The sequence below is a fragment of the Ahaetulla prasina genome, chromosome 8 (assembly GCF_028640845.1).
Source record: "Ahaetulla prasina isolate Xishuangbanna chromosome 8, ASM2864084v1, whole genome shotgun sequence".
NCBI classification, from domain to species: Eukaryota; Metazoa; Chordata; class Lepidosauria; order Squamata; family Colubridae; genus Ahaetulla; species Ahaetulla prasina.
This window is the reverse complement of record NC_080546.1, coordinates 32,283,497-32,306,688: the sequence shown is the minus strand read 5'-3', so window position 1 is coordinate 32,306,688 and position 23,192 is coordinate 32,283,497. Positions and strand designations below refer to the sequence as shown.

The 23,192-nt window shown below is 36.4% G+C and overlaps 1 protein-coding gene across 7 annotated transcripts in view; it reads right to left on the bottom strand.

The window, feature by feature from the left end:
* Window positions 1-1,885: 1,885 nt before the first annotated feature.
* The window catches only part of FBXW7 (F-box and WD repeat domain containing 7), a 139,978-nt gene continuing 118,671 nt past the window's right edge, over window positions 1,886-23,192 (bottom strand). For all 7 annotated transcript variants that reach the window (XM_058192146.1, XM_058192150.1, XM_058192148.1 and 4 more), the window contains 7 exons: window positions 21,983-22,106; window positions 21,300-21,436; window positions 19,485-19,598; window positions 14,468-14,649; window positions 12,734-12,959; window positions 9,055-9,265; window positions 1,886-3,716 (listed from right to left, as the gene is read on the bottom strand). In XM_058192146.1, coding sequence (XP_058048129.1) covers window positions 3,448-3,716; window positions 9,055-9,265; window positions 12,734-12,959; window positions 14,468-14,649; window positions 19,485-19,598; window positions 21,300-21,436; window positions 21,983-22,106 — 1,263 coding nt within the window. In that variant the 3' untranslated portion in view covers window positions 1,886-3,447. The remainder of the gene's footprint in view (window positions 3,717-9,054; window positions 9,266-12,733; window positions 12,960-14,467; window positions 14,650-19,484; window positions 19,599-21,299; window positions 21,437-21,982; window positions 22,107-23,192) is intronic.

Sequence of the window (23,192 nt, the reverse complement as noted above, 5' to 3'; positions counted from 1 at the left end):
TGGAGCAACACCGGTCTATTGATTATTGTGCCTTTTTGCAATTTTCTCTACAATATCTCAATGTTTTAAAAATAACTATTCTAGATCTGGTTAAATTTGTAATGAAAAACAATAATTTGTTTTATTTCCACTTCTACTTACCTCCAAAACATTTGTTCTTTGCATAGAAGCTGTGTATTACTTTGTTTTCATTAAGCTACCAGTTGTGCTTCCAAGATTTCTTTCTTATTCATTACCAATTCAATTACCAATTATCATGAAATTAACCTTTTTTTTGGTACCATCACTTTAAAAATGACTAATACTGAACCGTATTTGACCTGTCAATACCCTACTTTTCTAGTTTACAGATGTATTTTTGGTGCTTTTGATTAACTTTTTTTGTTCTAATTGCTTTAGGTAATTATGTCAGAAAGGCCAGTCCTTATTGCTCTGTAGATCATGTAGGAAAATATTCAATACCTTATTTACTTTTACTTAACTTAGGCTGTTTACATTTATAAAATCCAACTGTTGCTCCAATTCCTTCAAAACATGGAATCAAAAATGATTTTCAGTTGATTCTAACAACCAAGGAAATGAGGATTTTGCTGGAAATCTGAAAAGTCAATTCAAAATGTGTATGTTTATCCTATCACACAAGTAGATATAAATGCTTTTGTAATGTTCCATTCCATCCAAACTTGGAAATATTGCAGTATTAAATCATTAGTAGGAAGACTTTTTAACATGAAAAAAACACATTTTATTGCACTTAATTTATAAGAAAATAAAATTTCTAAGTGAATCAAATCATAGACACAATCCCTTTAAAGGTTTTTCCTCCATCCTGTCAGGTTGTTACATATCTAAAATTAACAAATTGAAATCTGATTTCTTTAAAAGAAACAGACTATAAATAAAACAAAACCATTAATAGGGTTATTCTCTATGAATTGCAACTTCCTTTTGGTAGCTATTATTAAAACTCATGATTCACAGAAGTTGTTCTCATCCATCTGGAATCGTCAGAATGCAGCTTGAGTTAGTGATCCAGTTTTATTCTGCTTATCAAGGGAAAAAGATTCTACGTACCAATTTTCTAATCATATGAAATTTCCTGTCCCTTTGCTTGCTGTCCCTTTTCCAATCCAAAAAGCCCCCATGTTCCAAGTATCATCATAATGGAGCAACACCGGTCTATTGATTATTGTGCCTTTTTGCAATTTTCTCTACAATATCTCAATGTTTTAAAAATAACTATTCTAGATCTGGTTAAATTTGTAATGAAAAACAATAATTTGTTTTATTTCCACTTCTACTTACCTCCAAAACATTTGTTCTTTGCATAGAAGCTGTGTATTACTTTGTTTTCATTAAGCTACCAGTTGTGCTTCCAAGATTTCTTTCTTATTCATTACCAATTCAATTACCAATTATCATGAAATTAACCTTTTTTTTGGTACCATCACTTTAAAAATGACTAATACTGAACCGTATTTGACCTGTCAATACCCTACTTTTCTAGTTTACAGATGTATTTTTGGTGCTTTTGATTAACTTTTTTTGTTCTAATTGCTTTAGGTAATTATGTCAGAAAGGCGAGTCCTTATTGCTCTGTAGATCATGTAGGAAAATATTCAATACCTTATTTACTTTTACTTAACTTAGGCTGTTTACATTTATAAAATCCAACTGTTGCTCCAATTCCTTCAAAACATGGAATCAAAAATGATTTTCAGTTGATTCTAACAACCAAGGAAATGAGGATTTTGCTGGAAATCTGAAAAGTCAATTCAAAATGTGTATGTTTATCCTATCACACAAGTAGATATAAATGCTTTTGTAATGTTCCATTCCATCCAAACTTGGAAATATTGCAGTATTAAATCATTAGTAGGAAGACTTTTTAACATGAAAAAAACACATTTTATTGCACTTAATTTATAAGAAAATAAAATTTCTAAGTGAATCAAATCATAGACACAATCCCTTTAAAGGTTTTTCCTCCATCCTGTCAGGTTGTTACATATCTAAAATTAACAAATTGAAATCTGATTTCTTTAAAAGAAACAGACTATAAATAAAACAAAAAAGGAGGAAAAAAAAGATCAGCTAGGATACAGTGTTAAACCACTTTCACAGTTCAACTTGAGTTGTGGCTCTTGGAGAATGAGGCAAATCAATTTGACAATTGCATTCTTTTTTATATGACAACTTTAACAGAAAAACTGAAGCATTTTTGCTTTGTCAGTTACTCACCCAACTGTAACAGCTATTCTCAAATTCTGTAAAACACTACAACCGACCAGCAATTTTGTTTTCACTTTCGAATATTTTTTTAAATATATTGTCAGTTTCGTGTCTGTTTATTCCATTCACCACAGCCCTCACAAAGAAACTTCCCCACAGAACAGGCTGCAAGAGCTTTGTTCTAAGGAATGTATTTTAATTTTTGTCCAGGAAAAAAGAAAAAAAAAGAAAAAAGAAAATAAGCGTTGCACACACTCTCTTTACTTGCAAGCAAACTTCACTCTAAACTGTCTGAAACTTTTCCATTCACAGCCTCTTAGAGGCACAGTTGGCTCAAGTTTCAGTGGCAAAAAAGTCTCTTCTCTGTAACCAAACTAGAGCAAATTTGGAATTCAGTCTGGGACTAAAACGTCACAGCAGAAAAAAAATAAAAATATTTTTTTTTCCTTTCATTTAGCAGCATAAATAAGTTTGGCCACTGGGAATACAGTACAGGGCTGGGACAACAATCCCATAATTGAAGACCTACTTCTAGCACCAGCATCATATATTAAATCCATCTGAGAAATCTTCAAATCCAGGACAATTTGCCACCTCAGAGTAACTTATGCATTGAAGAACATAGATGGAAGCAAGAGTAAAAGAGATCAACAAAGACTAATACTGTGATTGACATTGGCAATGGTTGGCAAAAAAAAAAAAAAGCTGTAAAACTGTACAAAACAATTCACAGTAAGTTTAGCTTTTCCACACATAAAGGACTCTGCTTTCCCAGATGCTGTCTTGTTTGAAAGACAATAACTGATAATGGAGATATGAATCTCCTTTCTAGAATAAGGTAGAGTAAAAGAACAGGATTAACAAGAATTGTAACAACTTCTACATCTCAACAAAGCTCAGTGATCATTGAGAGGAAAACAGAAAAGAAATAATTGCACCTGGCTTGATACAGAAAGTCACATTTTGCAAAGCTGGCCCTTTCCAAGGTGAAGTCTTTGATGTAAAGAGAAAAGCAAATGCCTCTTTTGTCAGTTACAGTTTTCAATTTTGTGTCTTCTCTTTTGTAGCCTGTAGGTCTTTAGGATCTGTTGCCCCAAGCCAACATCCTGCACCACCAAGGACAAGGGTTTTGTTTTGTTTTTTCCTTTTTGTAGAGGGAGGGAGAAAGGACAAGAACATCATTTGCATTTCTGGACAAAATAATCTTTTCAAGCTTCACTTTATATCCACATCAAAGTCCAATACCAGCAGCTTGGTTTCCTCAGTCCCATTCCGGCTTCCAACTGCACACACTAGCTTTGTGTTGGAGGCTCTGATCCGCCATACAACACCTCCACTTCCTCCACTTTCCAATGTAACTAGATTTCGGATAAATTCACCCGTTTTTAAGTCCCATAATTTTACAGTCCCATCATCTGAGCTGGTAATTACAAAGTTCTTGTTGAACTGTAAACAGGTCACAGCACTTTGATGCTTGTTGGGACCTAGAGTAAATAAAAATTCAAAATTAAGTTAGCAAAAAAAGTAACATCAGAGTCTACTAAACTAGAAAATACTATATTTTTCTATAAAGATAAAGATTTTCCTTGTCTGGTCGTGTCTGACTCTATGAAACGGTCCCCATGTCTGTTTTTTAGCAGAGGATGGACATTAAATCAATTAAAATCCAAAATACAATAGGTGGAAATGGGTTCTTTCTCCTAGTCTACTAATGACCTCCAGCATGGAATGTCATCAGAGATCCAGACCAAACAGCAGGCCTAGGTTTGGAGACAACCAGTGCAGCTTGGGCAAAGGGGTATTTACTTACCGGATGTGATGTAAAAGCTTTTTTACATATAATTATAATTTATTAAATTATAATTTATGTAGTACTGATTTTATAGCCCTTACATTTGTTTTACATTTAACTATTTTCTTTGGTTAAAATAAGGAAATTTGGAAATTTTTGTTTTTAAAAAATGCAAAATTTATTTATTGCTGATACATTTATCTTCAAAATTTTCTCTATTAGGACACAGATTATTTTAGACTGGTGAAATGTGGATCTGTCAATAGAGTGGACATATGAATGTGTATCTGAAGATAAGATGTTTTTCGGAATATTGTGCATTGGAGTTTATCTTTTTTAAAAGGGTAATGGTTCCTCTTTGTCAGGTTAAGCTTGGGTTTTTTGTTTTTTTTTTACATTTGTTTATATTATGATGTTGGGACAATTTCATGACTTTTAAATGAATTTTGTTACAGTTAAGAGGCGAGTTGTGGAATGTTCAGTTTTATATATGTTAATTAACGTTAAAGCTTTGAATGGATATTTTTGCTGGTAACTGGATTGAAGATGTTACTTATCTGATTTGCTATTAAGAAATGGGTACCGTATATACTCGAGTATAAGCCGACCCGAATATAAGCCGAGGTACCTAATTTTACCACAAAAAACTGGGAAAAACTATTGACTCGAGTATAAGCCTAGGGTGGGAAATGAGGCAGCTACTGGTCAATGTAAAAAATAAAGATAGAGCCAAGTAAAATAACATGAATATTTATTTGAACGAAAAACAATAAAAGTGCAAAAGGGGGAAGGAGGATTCCCAGCTCTAAACAAAGGGAAATCCCGGAATGCCAGCGCGAAAGGCGGTGCTCGCGTTCCTCCTCCCTTGCTCAAAAGCCCCAACATGATATTGGAATTGGATGCCATTATATACCTGCTGAGGATAATTTGAATAACTTGAAAGATATAAAAGCTCTAAACATATTTGTTTAAAAATCTAAAATCTATACTTAAAATAAATGAATATAAAGTAATAAAGTTCTTTAAAGTTGTAATTCACTTTGCTGCTGAAAAGAAAAGAAGCTTAACACCTTAAATGGTATTTATTAACTGAAATATCATCAAATCAAATATATAATGAGGTATATTATAATGACCTTTGTTTTCAGAAAGAAGCATGATGGAAGTTTTTCAATAAAGGGAAATATAGAAAAACTTAGTGTCATGCTCATATATCATCTTTACAGATGTTGTTAACACTATACTATGGCAGCATATGATGGTACAATGTTTCAATCAATTTCAGGATGAAAAACTCATCAATGAGGAGGAGGAGTATAATTTATTAACCTTGTATGATTTCAGTTTCTCAAGGACTCTAGAAGGACCGAGGAAGAAATCTCTGCCCCTCCCACTTTCCCTTTCCAACCCAGCCTTCCAAGGGGACCTTTGAGGAGAAATCTCTGCCCCTCCCACTTTCCCTTTCCAAGGCAGCCTTCCAAGAGGACCTCTCGAAAAGAGCGAAAGCTTTCTCCTGGCCGTTTTACCACCACCACACCCTCCACGCCGGCCATCCTAGGCTGGGTTAGAAACAAGGAGGGGGAAGTTCAAGGACCACATCGATGGCACGAGCTCAGATTGCCGGCTGGGGATGATGGGCGCTGCAGTGCGATCTCGGGAGAGACTAGGGGGGAAGAAAGAATGACTGTTTCCCCACACCCTAGGATTGGGGAAAACATTGACCCCCCCCCTTAGTTGCGGGAGAAGGGTTGCGCTTCAAAGCGGTCGCCTCCATCCATCAATCCATCCTTCCTTCCTTCCATCCATCCATCCATCCTTTTTTTTCCCCAGCGAGCGGTGCGTGTGTGTGACATGCAAGCAAGACGTCTCACGGGGCGTGTGTGTGTGTGTTTGTGGTGGGGGTCTCGTCCCAGCCACCCACCCACTCGCTCCCTTTCCCTCTTCGGAGCGTGGGCTGGTCTTAGAAGCCGCGCTGTCCCGGCGGGGCCGTCGCCTCCTCCTCTTCCTCCACGCTCGCTCCTCTTGCACGCCCCTCAACCCCCCCATCCCCCACCCTCTCCGCGCGTGAAGGTCACCTCCTCCCTCTTCCAGGCGGCGGCGGCTCCGAGCGGAGCGCCACAGCCGGCAGCTCCGCTTCCCTCCCACCTTCCTCCTTGCTAAAGGGCCAAAGTCGGCGGTGCCCGAAGCCGTTCGCTCGCTCGCTCGCTCGCTCCCAGCGCAGGAGATCGGAGGACGGAGGCCAGGGCGAACGGGAACCATCCCGCTTTCCCGGGACTGGCTTGTAGCCGCCCCTCACCCGGCTTTCTCTCTCTCCAAAGACGGCCAAGCACCTCCGCGCAGCGCCGTCAAAAGCAGTTCGACCAGGCGAAAGAAAAGAAAAGAAAGAGAGAGAGAGAGAATGAAAGAATGAAAGAAGGGAGGAACGGCCCTCCTTTCTCTCTCTCTCTCCAAAGATGGCCAAGCGCCTCCGCGCAGCGCCGTCAAAAGCAGTTCGGCCAGGCGAAAGAAAGAAAGAAAGAAAGAAAGAGAGAGAGAGAGAGAGAGAGAGAGAATGAAAGAATGAAAGAAGGGGAGGAACGGCCCCTCCTTTCTCTCTCTCTCTCTCTTCCAGCGCCGCCGAAGAGAAGGAAGGGGACTAGGGCACACAGGCGCGCACACACACGCACACACACAAAAAGGCCTTTCCTGCCCGCTCGCAAGATGCTCTTGGCAGGCTCGGAAGAGAAAGAGAATGGAGTAGGGAGTGGGTGGCTGGGGGCGCAATAAGCACGCGAGGCTATTTTTGGTTCTGCGAAAAGGAGGCGTGGGTAATTGTGCGTGAGGGGGTGTGCGCGTGTGTGTCCACATAGGAATAAATGCAGCGTCTTGCGCACTAACGAGAGCTAGCTGCCTGCGGTAGAAAGGACTCGCTGCAAGAGGAAGGGGCTGGACTGGGACCGGCTTGGCTCGGGTCCGCGCGGCGAACTGCTCAGCCTTGGGCAAATCCCGCCTCTTTGGCGTCTCCTGTGCGGCGTTCCCGAAGTACATCAAGACGTAGACTCGAGTATAAGCCGAGGGGGCGCTTTTCAGCACAAAAAACGTGCTGAAAAACTCGGCTTATACTCGAGTATATACGGTAATTGGATGAATGGTTTTATATTTCTGTTAGCTAAGAGAAGGTAAGGAGATTAAACAATTGCCACAAACAGGAGTTTTTTCCTTAGGGGACGGAAAGTTTTTCTTTATACATTTATTTTTCTTGCAATTCTCTCTCCACCCCCCAGCTTCTATTATGTTTAATTGTTTTATTAAGAGCTTTAATAAAATTATTTGAAAAAAATACTGTACAGGTTTTGTTTTGGTCTTATTCTATAAGAAACTCACACCAGACTGAATACAATTAATTGTTTTTAATTGTTGCTGCCACATTACAAGTGTGCTAATCCAACAAAGATACCTTTTGTGGAAATTTTAATCTATTATTTAAAAAATCAGTTCCTATAAGGTAGTTGAAGGTTTTATTTATGAGGAAGAGTATAAAAATTCAAAAAACTGAAATACGTTGTCTCAGATTATTTTTCTCATAGAATGCTTCAGTATAGATATAGTATAGTTCAGTTGTTTTAGTTGAGAAGCCAGATTTTTCAGTTTTTTCCTGTTGCCAAAATCTAGTTAAAACTCTTCAATGAATATTCAATTTCAGAGGCATACAAATAGCTAAACATCAGGTTGGCAGACCTAAAACTACTATATAATTCTGTGGTAGGAATTCTTACATGAATATTTATTTTATTTTATTTATTTATTTGATTTTTATACCGCCCTTCTCCCGAAGGACTCAGGGCGGTGTACAGGCAAAATAAAACAGATAGTACAATATACAATTTAAAATGCAATTAAAAAACTTATTTTAAAAATTGGCCTGAAAAGTATACAATGAACTAAAAACCCCATTTAAAATTAGTTAATAAGAAATTAAAATTTAATAAAATTCAATTTAAGCCAGCCCGAATAAAAGATATGTCTTCAGTTCGCGACGGAATGTCCGAAGGTCAGGTATTTGGCGTAAACCGGGGAAGTTCGTTCCAGAGTGTGGAGCCCCACAGAAGGACCTTCCTGGGGCCGCCAGCCAACATTGCTTGGCGGACGGCACCTGAGAAGTCCCTCTCTGTGAGGCGTGCGGGTCGGTGGGAGGCATATGGTAACAGCAGGCGGTCCCGTAAGTACCCAGGCCCTAAGCCATGGGCGCTTTAAAGGTAGTAACCAAAACCTTAAAGTGCACTCGAAGGCCACAGGTAGCCAGTGCAGTCTGTGCAGGAGGCGGTGTTATATGGGAGCTACGCGAGCTCCTCTATCACCAGCGCAGCTGCATTCTGGACTAACTGAAGCCTCGAGTGCACTTCAAGGGAGCCCCATGTAGAGAGCATTACAATAATCCAGCGAGAGGTAGCAGGCGCATGAGTGACCGTGCACAAGGCATCCCGATCAAGGAAGGGGCGCAACTGCCGAACCAGGCGAACCTGGTGGAAGGCCCCCCTGGAGACGGCCGTCAAATGATCTTCAAACGACAGCCGTTCATCCAGGAGGACACCTAAGTTGCGCACCCTATCCTTTGGGGCCAATAACTCGCCTCCAACAGTCAACAGCTGACAATTTCTATTTACAATTTCTTTAACTTGGTTTCCAAATCCAAATAATATTTTTCCTTCCATGAAACATATACCCTTATAAGACCTTTGAAAGCATCCAACAAAACCCTTGAGTTGTTTTTACTAATTGAAGAAAAATATCTCAAACCTCAAAATCCACATTGACAATTTAAGAGTGAAGCATTAAAATACCACCTGGAGAAAACTGAAGATTTATTTCTAAACCATTTATAATGTATCTGGAGCATGATCAAATATTGTTACCAAAAAGAGTGCAAGGAAATCTTTTTAAAAGTATATATAGTTCACAAATATGCAATAATATATAGACATGCATACATGTATATAGATTAGTACTGAAACACTTTTATGACTTAGTTACACAAGGCTGTGAAATCTTACCTTGTAACGTCTGTAAACACTGTCCTGTTTTGATATCCCAGATTTTGACGGTAGAATCTGCATTCCCAGACACAAGAATGTTGTCTTTGAGTTCCATTCCACTTGTTAATGACTGGTGACCTGTTAATGTGTGAATGCAATTTCCTGTTTCCACATCCCAAACTCGGATTGAAGTGTCAAGAGATCCACTCACCACATGGATACCATCAAACTATGAGAAAAGAAGTTTACATATATCAACATATTTATATTGAATTGTGATTATTCTTAGTTGCCTAATTGTATTCACAGTTTTATCTCTTCAGAATGTAAGTTGATACAAATCTGTGAATAGTTTGATATTACTAAGTTCAATATATATTAAGGGAACGTATGATATGACAAATTTATCAAAATTATCCAGTTTTTGTTAAGAATAAACACTTTGCCTCAGGAAGCTACTTCCTACTCATTTGGAACAAGAAGTCAGTTTTGGATATGGAGTAACTTTGCATTTTAAAAATGATTCGGAGCATATGTGCCGGCATTATTTGTAGGAGGAAGTGCAACCTGGAACAATGTTATCACAGTGAAAGTTATTCCCATATATTTAAAGTTTAATATGATTTAGACAGGATGAAAGATTCATTTTCTGATATCTATTAACAGACTGAAAATCATTTCTGCTCACCTGTAATTCTATATCTGAAAGGCATACTACAATATAGGGCACATTAATGCATATTTTCTTTTATTCCTGATATATTTTGATTTTAAAACCATTCAAATTAGAAGCACTTGTTCTTTTTTTAAAAAAAGCTAGCAGATATGGGTTACTAATTATAAAACACAGACTATATTCTCAACTATAGTTAACAAAACTGAGAATGATTAGCTAAAATAAAGGTCAACACAATTTAAATTCTCCATTATATGGTTAAAATTTGAACATAAATGTTTTTAAGCCATTCTGGATACATGTTTTACAGTTATAACAAATATTCTATATTCTTCATGGACAGTAAGTCATATTTATGTCAAAGTGTCAACCTTCCATATCCTTAAAGAATTGCAATAGAGAAATTTTAACAAGGCGTACTTGTTAAACATCCTTAGATACAGATGTTGTTAGACTTTTTAGTAGTTTGACTAAAATCATCAAAAAATGTAGTCATGACTAGCCTATCCCAGTAGTTTGCATGGATTTAGTTTAAATCTGACAGTCTGGATCCAACCCACTCAAACAATCAAAATATAAAATGTAAAATTTAATTATGACATATAGCTATGAAGAAATTGTAGCCTTTCAAGAATGTCTAATAATTTGAAGATTGTTTAATAATTTGAAGATCGTTCCTTTACCATTAAAAAGTACATTTGCAAATAAATAGATTTAAATAGATACTGTAAAACCAAATTTAAAAGATTTTTGTCCTTCCCAAAAGCTGGATTTACACATTTATTATTCTACAATCAAAGTATCTTACACATTTATAAAGCTTGTTTTTAAAAATTTCAAATGTTTCACTATTGCACAAGACAGTTTATTCCTTTTCTCTTTACAGGTTATCAACTCTGGGTAACTTTTGAAAAAGTATTTAAAAGTTAATGAGAAGAAATATAACCCCTTATTTTTAGTCTCCACTGCAAAAGGAGAAGGGCGAGACAACACACCAAAAATTAACTATTTTAATATTATGATGAACTGGAAGTTGGAAAATGGAAACTGTGCATTGCATGTAGACCATGAGTGCCTAACCTTGACATATATGACTCAATTAATGTTCATATCTGTGTGAATGTGTATGACAGAATGCCAGGTAGCTTGCCACCTTTCAGACATACTAAGATTAAATGTTGTTTCAAACCCTGCAAGATACACTGTCATCACGTAGTGGACTTTATATCTGATCTCTATCGGACAGAATCTAGTAATTGTTACAGAATCTAATAGTTACTTGTGCCAGCAGCTGCACACCTCTTCATTTACTAATGATACACATGCCATTCTTTGTAAGCAACCTCTTATTATACTTTGCATTGTATAAATTGATCCATCTCTATGCAAAAGAACAACTAGATTCAAATCTAGCACTGAAATGTCAGTACCAAAAAAAGAGGCATAGTAAGTCTTCTTCTCCCTAGTACAACCCAAACCTGATATTGATGTGGGTAGCCTTAAGCAAGCAAACAAGATTTTACTCCCAAATACCTGAGCTATGCTCCACTAAGGGATTCAGTTTTCTTATAAATTAGATAGTAAAGATTTGTACATGTTAATTAGCTCAGCATAATAATGCCAGTGTCATATCTAATAACTGTTTTGTGATATTTCTATTGCCAATATTATGGTCACTGACATCTTCTACATTTCACTACCATTAAATCTCACTTTGTACGTATATGTGTGTGTGTGTGTGTGTGTACACATATACATACATGCATACACACACACACACACACACACACACACACACAGAAGGGTATATAGACATATTCTTATCTAGGAAGTTATTCTGATAAAGTGATTTGTAGTTCACTTACACGATAATAAGTTTGTTAGTCTACATAATATTAGAAAATTCTCTATAATGATGTTCTGTTATTAAACTGGCTTTCAATGAACCTCAATCAGTGGTTATGGACAACATGCCATGATAAATATCTAATTGTCAAAAAAAGAATGTAACTTCAAGTGCTATAGATCAGATTCTCTAATCTCCACAATGCAACTGAAAAATAAAAAAAATAACCCTTGTTAAAATAATTTCATGTTTTTCTTTTATTTGTAGCAAGTATAGTAGAAGTGGATCCAATAAATGAAAAATGCAATAATCTCTATTAAACTGGTTTAAAAATTCATCTTAATGTTTAAAACATTTCAATTTGATTCAATGAAGCAAATTAATCAATACAACTATATGTACACTTTCTATTTTAGAAGTAGTTATATGTTTAAGTATGTGCATGAAAAAGAAGACAATTAAAATAAAACTGTTATAACTGTTTGCAAAACACTTTCTTTAAACACAAGTACCACTATTTCATGGTTCTTATTAACTTATTTCTTGGAATAACAAAAGTATCTCTGACACTCTAAGAAATGCTTTAAATATAAATAGACATTTATTGTCATTAACAGACACATTCAATTAGAATTATTTTTTTCAATTTAAGTATATTTAAAACTTACAAAGTCCATCTAAAATATTTTACCCAATTAATTAGTAACTTATTAGAAAAAAATCTTTACAGATCTTTCTGTAATACAAGAAAACACCATAATAATATATAATAAACATCCCTATTCATTCTCAATGATTATTATATAATTGCACAAGTTGTTCAATTTTAAAAGATATGCTTAAATTTATCTCTGAGCTAAATTTAAGAAACTCATCTCAAATGGATATGCAGTCAGAACAGCTAGCGCACTCCAGATTATCTGAACTGAATTCTTGTAAAAGTGCTCTGTGGCACTTTTACAAGAATTCTGAACACTCTGGCTGTGCTCTGTTTTTTAATGTCATAACATAAAAGATTAGACAAATAGGGAAAAGAAGAAAAAGGAAAATATAGAATGCATAGGCCAAATGATTTGACCTCGTTAGTTGCCAATAATGTACTGGGTGCTTAGCAAATATTAGGCACCAATTAATTACTTTGGTTGAATACTGAAGGCACAGTACAAAATGCTTACCTGTAATGAATAGACTCTATTAGTATGCCCTTGCAAGGTGTGTAGACAGGTTTCAGTTTCTGGATCCCAAACCTTGACCATGAAATCATAAGCTCCACTAACAACCCTCCTGCCATCATATTGTACACATCGGACTGCAGCTACATGACCCATCAGAACATGTAAACACTGGCCTGTTTCTATGTCCCAAACTCTCAGGGTGGCATCTCGAGACCCACTGACAACTCTAGGAAGTGGAAAAATAAAAATAATGTGGCTGTTTTAGCAGTATTTAGTCCAGACTAAATCCAGGGTTGTATGTTTAAGCAGACATTTAAATTGACCCAACTTATAGATAGGATGATAAAAAATATTTAACTGAAATATTACCACCAGATTTTTAGGCTGAAAAAGAAAATATATTTCCAGTAAGTTCTGGGATTTCAGAAATAAATTTGTCTTCGTCAGGAGATATGGAATTTAGCAACACATTAACATATAAAGATTGAGATTAAGACTCTTAAAATGTGTCCTCTAAACATCTTTATACAGGTATTTACAACAATTTACAACAAGTGAGTCCAAAATGTCTGTTGCAAAGCAAGACAACTGTTGAGTTTTGCCCCATTTTATGAATGTTCTTGGTACTGTTGTTAAGTGAATTATGCAGTTGTTAAATTACTAACATGGTTGTTAAGTGAATCTGCCTTCTCCACTGACTTTGCTTGTCAGAAGGTCACAAAAGGTGATCAAAAGGCCCCTGGGACATTGCAATTGTCATAAATAAGAACTAGTTTTCATGCATCTGAATTTTGATCACGTGATCATGGGGATGCTGAAAAGGTCATAAATGTGAAAAATGGTCACGTCACTTTTTTCAGAATTGCAGAAACTTCGAACAGTCACTAAATGAATGGTTATAAATTGAGAACTACCTGTATTTTTCTTCTATTTAATATCACATTATTTTACTTGGAACACCTGATTACAAAATAATCATATTGAACATGATATCAGGTTTAACCTACTTGCAGGTGTCACACCTGATCTGCCTTATATTTTAATATCTTGACTTAGAAACTATAACTGTTTACTTTCTTTGCAAGAAAATGTGTGAAGTACTTAGTACAAATAAATATTACAGTAAAAGAAAAAAACAGCAGGAAGAGCCTTCATATTGAGTAATTAAGTTAAGCAGTTTTCTATCACATCTTTTTGTATTCTTTTTTGGACTTCGCCAACTTCCTGACCTTCGAACCTTCCGCCGCGAGCTTAAGACACATCTATTTATTTGCGCAGGACTGGACTAGTATTTTTAAATTTTTAAATGTTTAAATTTTAAATCTGGTTTTAATGGGGTTTTATTATTTATATCTCTATTTTAAATATTCGGCCTTATGTAATAAGTTTTTTAAATTAATGTTTTACTTTGTATATATATATGTTTTTTATATGGCTGTAAACCGCCCTGAGTCCCTAGGGAGATAGGGTGGTATAAAAGTATGAACAAGAAATAAATAAATAAATAAATAAATAAACCTTTTTTTTCTCAGGAAAATTTTGATTTCTCTGAATTTGAACATAAACAAAAGAATAAAATGTATAACGCATAACAGTTTATTTGTATTTACAAGTTGTCTAATATTTTTATATTAAATATAAAACTTCAACAAACTATATACATAAAATATAATACTTAAATGTCAAAAGTATGTTTGTTACATTTAAAACAAAGGATGCAAGATAAATGCTTACCTTTTTTCATGGAGATGCATGCAACGCACAGTTGAGGTATGCCCATATAATGTATGTATACATTCTCCGGTCTCTGCATTCCACACTTTCAGGGTCCGGTCTGTAGATCCACTGATGATTATATTGTCCCTCATCTGTGAAGACCAGACCCCACCTGTATGTCCAACAAGTGTTCTTAAACACTGAAAATAGACAATTAAATCTGGTTATCATTTAGACAAACAAAATACAGATGAATTATTATTGCACATAGTAATATTCTGCATTCTTCAGGCTGATACCTGAGATAGTCATGTGGTAACATGAACACAACAATTTTCTCATTGGCCTTCTTCAATTGTCCCATTATATAAAAATGGATTAGTGGAACTGCACCAGCAAGTTAGTCAGGATGCATTGAAATGTATACTTGATTTGAATATGACACAGGAACAGCATAAAACTGTATGTTATTGCAACATGTGTAAGAAAGGAACAGGTTGCTTTTTAATGTTACTGCATCTTCAAACTTTGTTGGTTTTTTGCTGTCCAGAACTAACTTATGTCCCTGGATGAGGAGCTCATGAGACCCATGGGTTGCTTACCTGTTGGAGGGGTTCATAATTCTAGGAGAATGAGACTAGAATTACAGTAGTTTCTATACTTGTACTATAGAACAGGGGTAGTCAACCTTTTTATACCGCCCACTTTTGTATCTCTGTTAGTAGTAAAATTTTCTAACCGCCCACCAGTTCCACAGTAATGGTGATTTATAAAGTGTATCATTGTCTGCACATGTCCCTCGCGCATCGTGGATTGGGTTTGGGGGGGTTGCGGGCTACCAGCTCTGCTTGTCTGTTACAGCTGGGTGGTGTGGGGGGAGATGCGCGAGCTATTCTGGGATGAGGCTCGTTTGCCGTCGCGCTATAGGGCCATTTAGTTTCACTTATGTAACTTGAACTAAACTTTGCGCAGGCAATACAAATAGTATATTTTCAGAAATTTAAATTGTCATGGGGTATTTTATGAAAACCTAATGAAAATGTTTTTAAATAATGCTATAAAAAATTTTTAAAAAGTCAATTAAATTAAAAATGGATGCCGGCGGCCCGGTACAGTCAGCTAATTCCATCACTGACCATTGGGGACGAACTATTGGCCCCCACGGAAAGGGCTCGTAATCTGTGCGTCCTCCTGGATGCACGGCTGTCTTTAGAAGATCATATGATAGCTGTCACCAGGGGAGCTTTTCATCAGGTTCGCCTGATACGCCAGTTACGCCCCTTTCTGGATCGGGCTTCCTTATGCACGGTCGCTCATGCCCTTGTTACATCTCGCCTGGACTACTGTAATGCTCTCTACATGGGGCTCCCCTTGAAGGGTACCCGGAGACTCCAACTGGTCCAGAATGCGGCTGCGCGGGTGATAGAAGGAGTACCTTGTGGCTCCCGTGTAACACCCCTCCTGCGTAGTCTGCACTGGCTCCCGGTGGTCTTCCGGGTTCACTTCAAGGTACTTGTTATCACCTTTAAAATGCTCCATGGCCTAGGGCCGGGATATTTACGGGACTGCCTACTGCCACCATTAACCTCTCACCGACCAGTGCGCTCTCACAGAGAGGGCCTCCTCTGGATACCGTCAGCTAAACAATGTCGGCTGGCGACCTCTAGGGGGAGGGCCTTCTCTGTGGGGGCCCCTACCCTCTGGAACGAGCTGCCTCTGGGGCTTCGTCAACTCCCCGATCTCAGGTCCTTCCGCCGCGAGCTGAAGACGTTGCTGTTTCGAAGAGCAGGACTAGCTTGAACGTAGTTTTTAAATTGGGATTTTTAAAAAAGGGGTTTAATTGAGGTTTTAAATTTGTATTTAAAAGTTTTAGGGCATCAATTGAATTTAACTGTCTATTCTTTTAGCTGTTTATATGTATTATATGTTTTCTGTTGTTTTTTGGCTGTGAACTGCCCTGAGTCTTTCGGGAGATGGGCGGTATACAAATATAATAATAATAATAATAATAATAATAATAATAATAATAATAATAATAATAATAATAATAATAATAATAATAATAATAAAGTGCTTCAGTATTGGACAAAACCCCTACCGCCCACCATGAAAGCTGGAACGCCCACTAGTGGGCGGTAGGCATCAGACTGACTACCACTGCTATAGATCTATATTATACTACCAAGAATAAATATATGAGGTTTGAGAACACCACTGCATCCAGATCTCTCTCTGATCTCCCAGGCTGAAACAACAGGCAGAAACACATTTTACCAGCTGCAGCTTTACCCCTTTTTAGAAGAAATTCACTTTAAGGATGCAGTGCTTATGCTGAAAACATCCATGCTTAAAATGCTCTTGAACAGACTTTAAATGACAGTGATTTAAATTTGGTTATCTTAGAATTTAAAAAATTAACATTGAAGTTAATAGTTTTATTAATATTACAAATCACTGCAAGCTAATAGTTTCAGGGATAGTAGCATCAGGGATATAAATACAAACAAATGCTGTTCTATACAAGGACATTAGTAAAAATCACCATGCACCACGAAAATGTGATGCTCTTTTTTTTGCCTCCGCACAACCCGTTTTTGAAATCAGGGAAGAAAAAGAGCATCGCGTTTTCAGGCGCTGCACAGGAGATGTAAGGCAAGGTGCTGCCACCTGAAAACACTGTTGCCGCGATTCTCCACTGCTTGGAGATCTCCGCTGCCTCCCCAATTCCAAAAACGGGGTGTGCGGAGGCAAAAAAAGAGCATCACGTTTTTGGGCAGTTCCAGGCAGCGGAGATTGAAGCAACAGTGTTTGTGGGTAGCAGCGCCTTGCCTTATGCCCCCTGCGCAGCACCCATTTCGCCAACTGAGTTCCGACATCTGCACTTTCCCAGGCCGCTTCTGGAATCAGGCTCCAACCAAGGCAGCAAAGGCGCAGGGGGCTTGCCGGGAAGCCCAGCACTGTGTTTATGAGATGGCAGCGTCCAGGAGGATTGAGGTGCTGCATCTCTATCTGGCCTTGCTGCAAGAAAGCCAGGCTTTCAACTCCTACTGCTACAGGTAGGAAGATGGGGATGTCTCAAGAGTGGAGCCTTTGGTGCTAAGTCCCTCTTCTGCCCCCCATAAAAATCATCCCCCACCCCATCCATTACAGTTAAATGCACGTGGAGTGATAGGATTTGTTTTAAATGGATAAAAAGATCTGTGCTGCTCGTTAACAAAATCCGAGTGGAAGTGCCGGAAAATGCGACACATGGAGGCTGGCAACCTCCGAAGGGTGGGGGTGGGTGGGGCTACATTCGGTGTATATGATGTACCCAGATTTTCACCCTCTCTTTGGACGGAAAAAGATGTGTCTTATACTCCGAAAAATACGGTAGTTTTTTCTAACTTGAGGGGAGGGAAACTAGACTCCTTATAATTAATATAATGTGCACCCCATCTTCCTAAGCTAAAGAAGAAATGTATGAAAATCAGAAATTAGGTCTACATTCAAACACCTCTAGCAAAAGAGGTTTGCAGAAGTATTCGTTGTTCCCAATTGATCATTCTTCCCAATTAATAAGAACAAATAAACTCAGATTTATGAGTACTTCCCTAAAGCATTTCTTTATTATTTCTTAGAAGCATTTTCCTTCCAAGAACATAGAGGGTAAAGCATTAAACCATGTTAGAATTAACACTCTTCTGTGGAGAATATTAATAATTATTTGGTTAGATTACAGTTTTTTCAAGCTTCCCTTAAACATGGTTAGCCACTCAGATTGTTTTGAAATAGCTTTTGTATTAGCCAAGAACTTGCAAACTCCAAGAAATTAACAAGCATGTGGGAAAGCCATATTGATACAAATTTTATTTCTTTTTTTCCAACAGGGCTTATAGCAATCTGGCAGAATCATATCCATGAGGGGTTGATATATTAATTGAACAAAAAATTGAGATAATTTCATGCACAAATTCCATATGGATTATCTTAAATTACAGAGAAAGAGAGAGAGAGAGAGAGAAACAGACAGACAGACAGGGTTACTTGAAAATAGCTTTTAAATTTTTTGCTTTGAATAATTCTAAAAGATTCATAATTTTCATAAACTGCAACTAATTCAACATTTTGGCCAGTGACCTAATTTTAAAAACTAAACTGTGGCTAGTACATATGGTACCTTTGTCCTGGGCTGGAAAATATTCTAAATAGCCCTATTGTTTCTTTGGGCACTTTCTGCTACTAATTTTAGTTGTGTATAAGTGCTGGAAATGTGAAAGACAATTTAATTGGAATTTGAAAGTTCACAGTATTTTAAATATAATGGTTTTCAAACAGGTATTACCCAGACTGTAATAAATGAAATGGGTTAAATTCGAGTAATTAGTTTGGCTTAGTAGCTTAAACACCATCATAAAGGTAGTCTGAATTCTAGTGAACAGCGCTAAATGAATTAGCTATATCATCATCTGAGGAGACACACAAATTATTATAAATAAACACATATTTATTTAATTGTTATTTAAATTAAATTAAATGCCACATTCTATCTGTAACATTGCATTTTTTTCCTGTTTATGCACTACAATTATATTAAAATCATTTGTGGGGGGGAACAGCTATGTGGGAATACAAGAACTGCTAATATGCTGCCAGTGACAATACTGGATTCATATAAAAGAATAGTGCATATAGTGCAAAGTATGATATTGATCTCCACTTAACATTAAAGTGATGCTCAAGTAGTAGTTCAGTTTTTAGCTCAAACGTGCCTAAAAAATTATTGGTTATGAACCTTATATCATCCCCAGGCTTTGGGTTTTGTTCTCCATCTTGTAAGATGGCCTGCTCTGTTATAAAGCAGAATACCACATTTCATATATTAATAGGGAATTCTGTTTTAAAATGGGGACTGAAGTGAATAGGAAAGTATAGAAGATGAAATAGAACTATGCATTACGAATATCAGACTGAACTACAGAAAGCATGTTTTACAAAGCAAGGAATATATTTGGGATGAACTTTATTAAAAATGCAATAAACATATTTGATTTACCTTTCCTGTAACTGCTGACCAAACCTTTAATGTATTATCATCAGAACCACTGACTATTCGGTTACCACAAAACTGTAGACATGTGATTACATGATCATCATGACCTTTGAGCACCTAATAATATAAGAAAAAAACCCACACATCTCAGAAAAAACCAGAATTGATCATACCATTAAAATAAGAATTGTAGTTATTGTTTTTAATTAGGATATATTTATCCTAATACGATGGAACATGTGTTTCATTTAGCTCTCGGCTGTTTAATCCAGTTTACCTATGTGAACAAGTAGCAATCAACCCATAGCAAGCTGCCATACTGCAATATATAACATGATTTATCTTTCTATGCTTCTTTCTAGTATCAGTTTCCTACTATTAATTGTGACTCCATTTTCTATATATATAGGCTTTTTCAAATGAGCAACATTACAAATCCATCTGAGTCTCTGCTGACTTTTTACTAACCTGATATCTGGATTTCATTACTCACTGGACTGGGAAAGAAAAAAGAAGCCAATCCCATTGTGAAATTAGACAAAAAGCAGACTTTCTCTGTTTACTGGTGAAATAATTTATATCATATTTTTTTCCATAAAAAATTAAAAGGCATTCACAAGCTTTATATAAACTTCCATATGATAATGTTTGCATAGGCAAGTCCCTTACTAGTTCTTCCCTCAGAGGAACTAATAGATCTAAATATCCCAAATAAGTTTTTTCAAGAGGACAAACTTCCTTGTTTGTTTGGTTTTTTGAGCATGTTTCACTTCTCAACCAAAAAGCTCCTTCAGAATAGAATGTGATTGTTCTATTAGTACAATCTGGAAGTATTAAATTTACTGTGTTCATTTCATGTTTATGACATATTAAGGTAAGATATATACATCTTCCCAGGAGGTTCTTGCAGCAACCTGTTGTGGTTTGAAAACAACTGGAGATTTTGCTTTTCAATCTAACTTTGTTAAATATTCTCCTAGTTTGAATTATTTAGTACTTAATCTGTGAGGTATCATGACCAAATTCAATTTCCATAAGCTATGATTAATCATAATACTATTGGTTAAGTGACATGTATTTACAGTCACATCCAATTTTGTTAATATACACTGATACAGGTGTAACTTGATGCCTTGGCATATTGAAGGAGCACCTTTAACTGTTTGCAAAGTTCGCAAAAGGATAACACCATTGGAACTGATGATTTAACTATTATATTTTGCATACTATAATTTGCCTTATTTTTAGAAATATTTGCCCCCTCATTTGGTAAGACCCTGACAATTGCAGAAATCCATAAAGAAAGCAAGTATCTGTTAATGTAGGATATTATACCTGCTAGGGAGCCTCTGGAAGGAAGAAAAGCCACACAGAGACCAGTAAGATATAGAGTAACTTCCATTATTCAGAAAATGGATGTGTTCTGAGCAGTTTTACCTACCATAATTTCTAACTTGAATTTCTCAATAAATAGCATTGAAAACTGAATACAGCTCACTTTTAAATTCAATTTTTGTTGACTGTGAAAATTAACATATAAATGGAAGCATTTATACATTTTGTATAGGATATGCTAAATTGCAATGTATGCATTAAAATGGATATAGCTGCCAGCATAACAAGAATTGATAAAATTGTTTTGAGCTGCAGTACTTATAACATGTGAGAGAAAAAGATAATACAAAATATTGAAGCTGAACTTTTGCAAATTATTTGAACAAAGTTAGATTCTTAAATATTAAAAATAATCAGAACAGATCGATACTAACATGTGATTTTACTATGTTCATAATAGTCTATTCAAAGATGATTAGTTACCTTAGGAGATTTAAGTTCACCTCGCCGCCAGTTAGTATCAATTCTGTGCTGTCTGATGTAAGCACTTTTCCATGGGCTATGAATAAAGCCTGGTTTTATTACTTTTCTCCTCTTGATATGTAACGGTTCATCAATTCCTATATATTTTAAACAAACCCAAAATGATGTTAGTTGCATGTTTCATTACCCTTCTTTTCCAAAATGATAAACTATTACCAAATGTGTAACATACTTAGCGTTTCTCACCTGTTTGTCATGCAACTCAAAACTATTCTATCCTCCATCCAATTTATCCTAAAGCCTTACACTAGAACCCCTATTTATTTGTTATCTCAAATATCTCATTTAAACTTTTTAAAATAAATAGTTACTATTCTCTGTATAATAGCTGAGCTGCTGTGACTCATTTTCAAGCTTTATATATGATCTGGAGGAACATGAGGCACATCTCTTTCTGTTCTTTGAATCTACAAACAAAAGGTTCAGCAACTCTCAGGTGAATTCTACAATTGCAGCCTCAAATACCAGAATTTGTATTTATTGGCTTGTTCGATTTAACGTAACAAGTTAACATGTATTTGGATCTGTATTGCTGGTGAAATATAAATATTCAAAATAATTATCTTTCCATAACCAGAGGCATTTTTTCAATGAATCTCAGAAGTTAAAAATTTTAACCTTACCTTCTTCTCTGCACTTCTCTCTCCATAGAAGATTGTCTTCTGCCAGAATTCTCCAGTATCGACATGTTTGTGCTGCCTGCAGCAAGTCCTTGGGATCCAGGAAAGAAAGCACATATAGAGCCAGCTACAAAAATTAAAAAAAAAAAAAAGTGGAAGTTGAAACTCATTGAAAGAATTAGGCAATTTACTGGGCTTTATAGATTCACTTATATAATCAAGAAAGAGTGATTATAACAAACACAACATGCACAATGCCTGTATCTTCCCAACTTCTCCAAAATCCCAAGAAATAGCCTTGAATTTTAGAGGCATCTTCTACTACTACTACTACTACTACTACTACTACTACTACTACTACTACTACTACTACTACTACTACTACTGTGGAGTCCTTGGTACGCTCTTAACTTAATTGTTTGCTTGTGGATATTTCATTACCCTGCCGGGTGACATCAACAATATGAATGTGTATGGGGTTTGCTCCCGTATTAATATTCAGTAGCCTGCCAGTTTTGGTGTGTGGTTTTGTCCTTGGTAGTTTTTTGATTAGGGCATTGTTTTCTGTTTCATTGTTTCTCTGATGGAAATTCCAGTTAATCTGGTGTTAGCTGTTGGAAGGAATGTGTTTAATCTTTTTGTTTCCTTCTTAGCTTTTCTATTGTCTTGTTTGAACGGTGTATAAATATGGTTTTATATGGTGTCGACTTATGGCTGATTTGTCTGAATGCTAGGCTTCCAGGAATTCCATAGCGTTTTTGGATTTAGATTGGTCTAGGATGCTCATGAGCCAGCTTGTTCACAAGCCAATTTGTAGCCAGCAGTCTATAAACCAGGAGATCCACATTAGACATAAAATCAACTAGGGCTCTCTTTCAGCCCTAGGAAGGAGGGCTGGGAGTCAGTTTGATCTAGGTATCAGGCTAGTAACCATAATTCTCTCCTTAGGCATGAAAGCTAGCTGGGTGACTTTCAGCACTCTTTCTCTCTCAGTCCAACTCATCTCACAAGATTGTTGCTATGGAGAACATAGGAGGATGAAGAAGTATTATGCATGTTTGCCCTGTTGAGTTACAATATTTTTAAAAATAATAAAATAATTAATGGGGGATAAAAATAAATGAACAACCCACTTCCAAAAATCTTACCAAGAAAACTGCAGGGACTTGTCTGGGCAGTTGTCTTGACTTGAACACACACATATGCACACCAC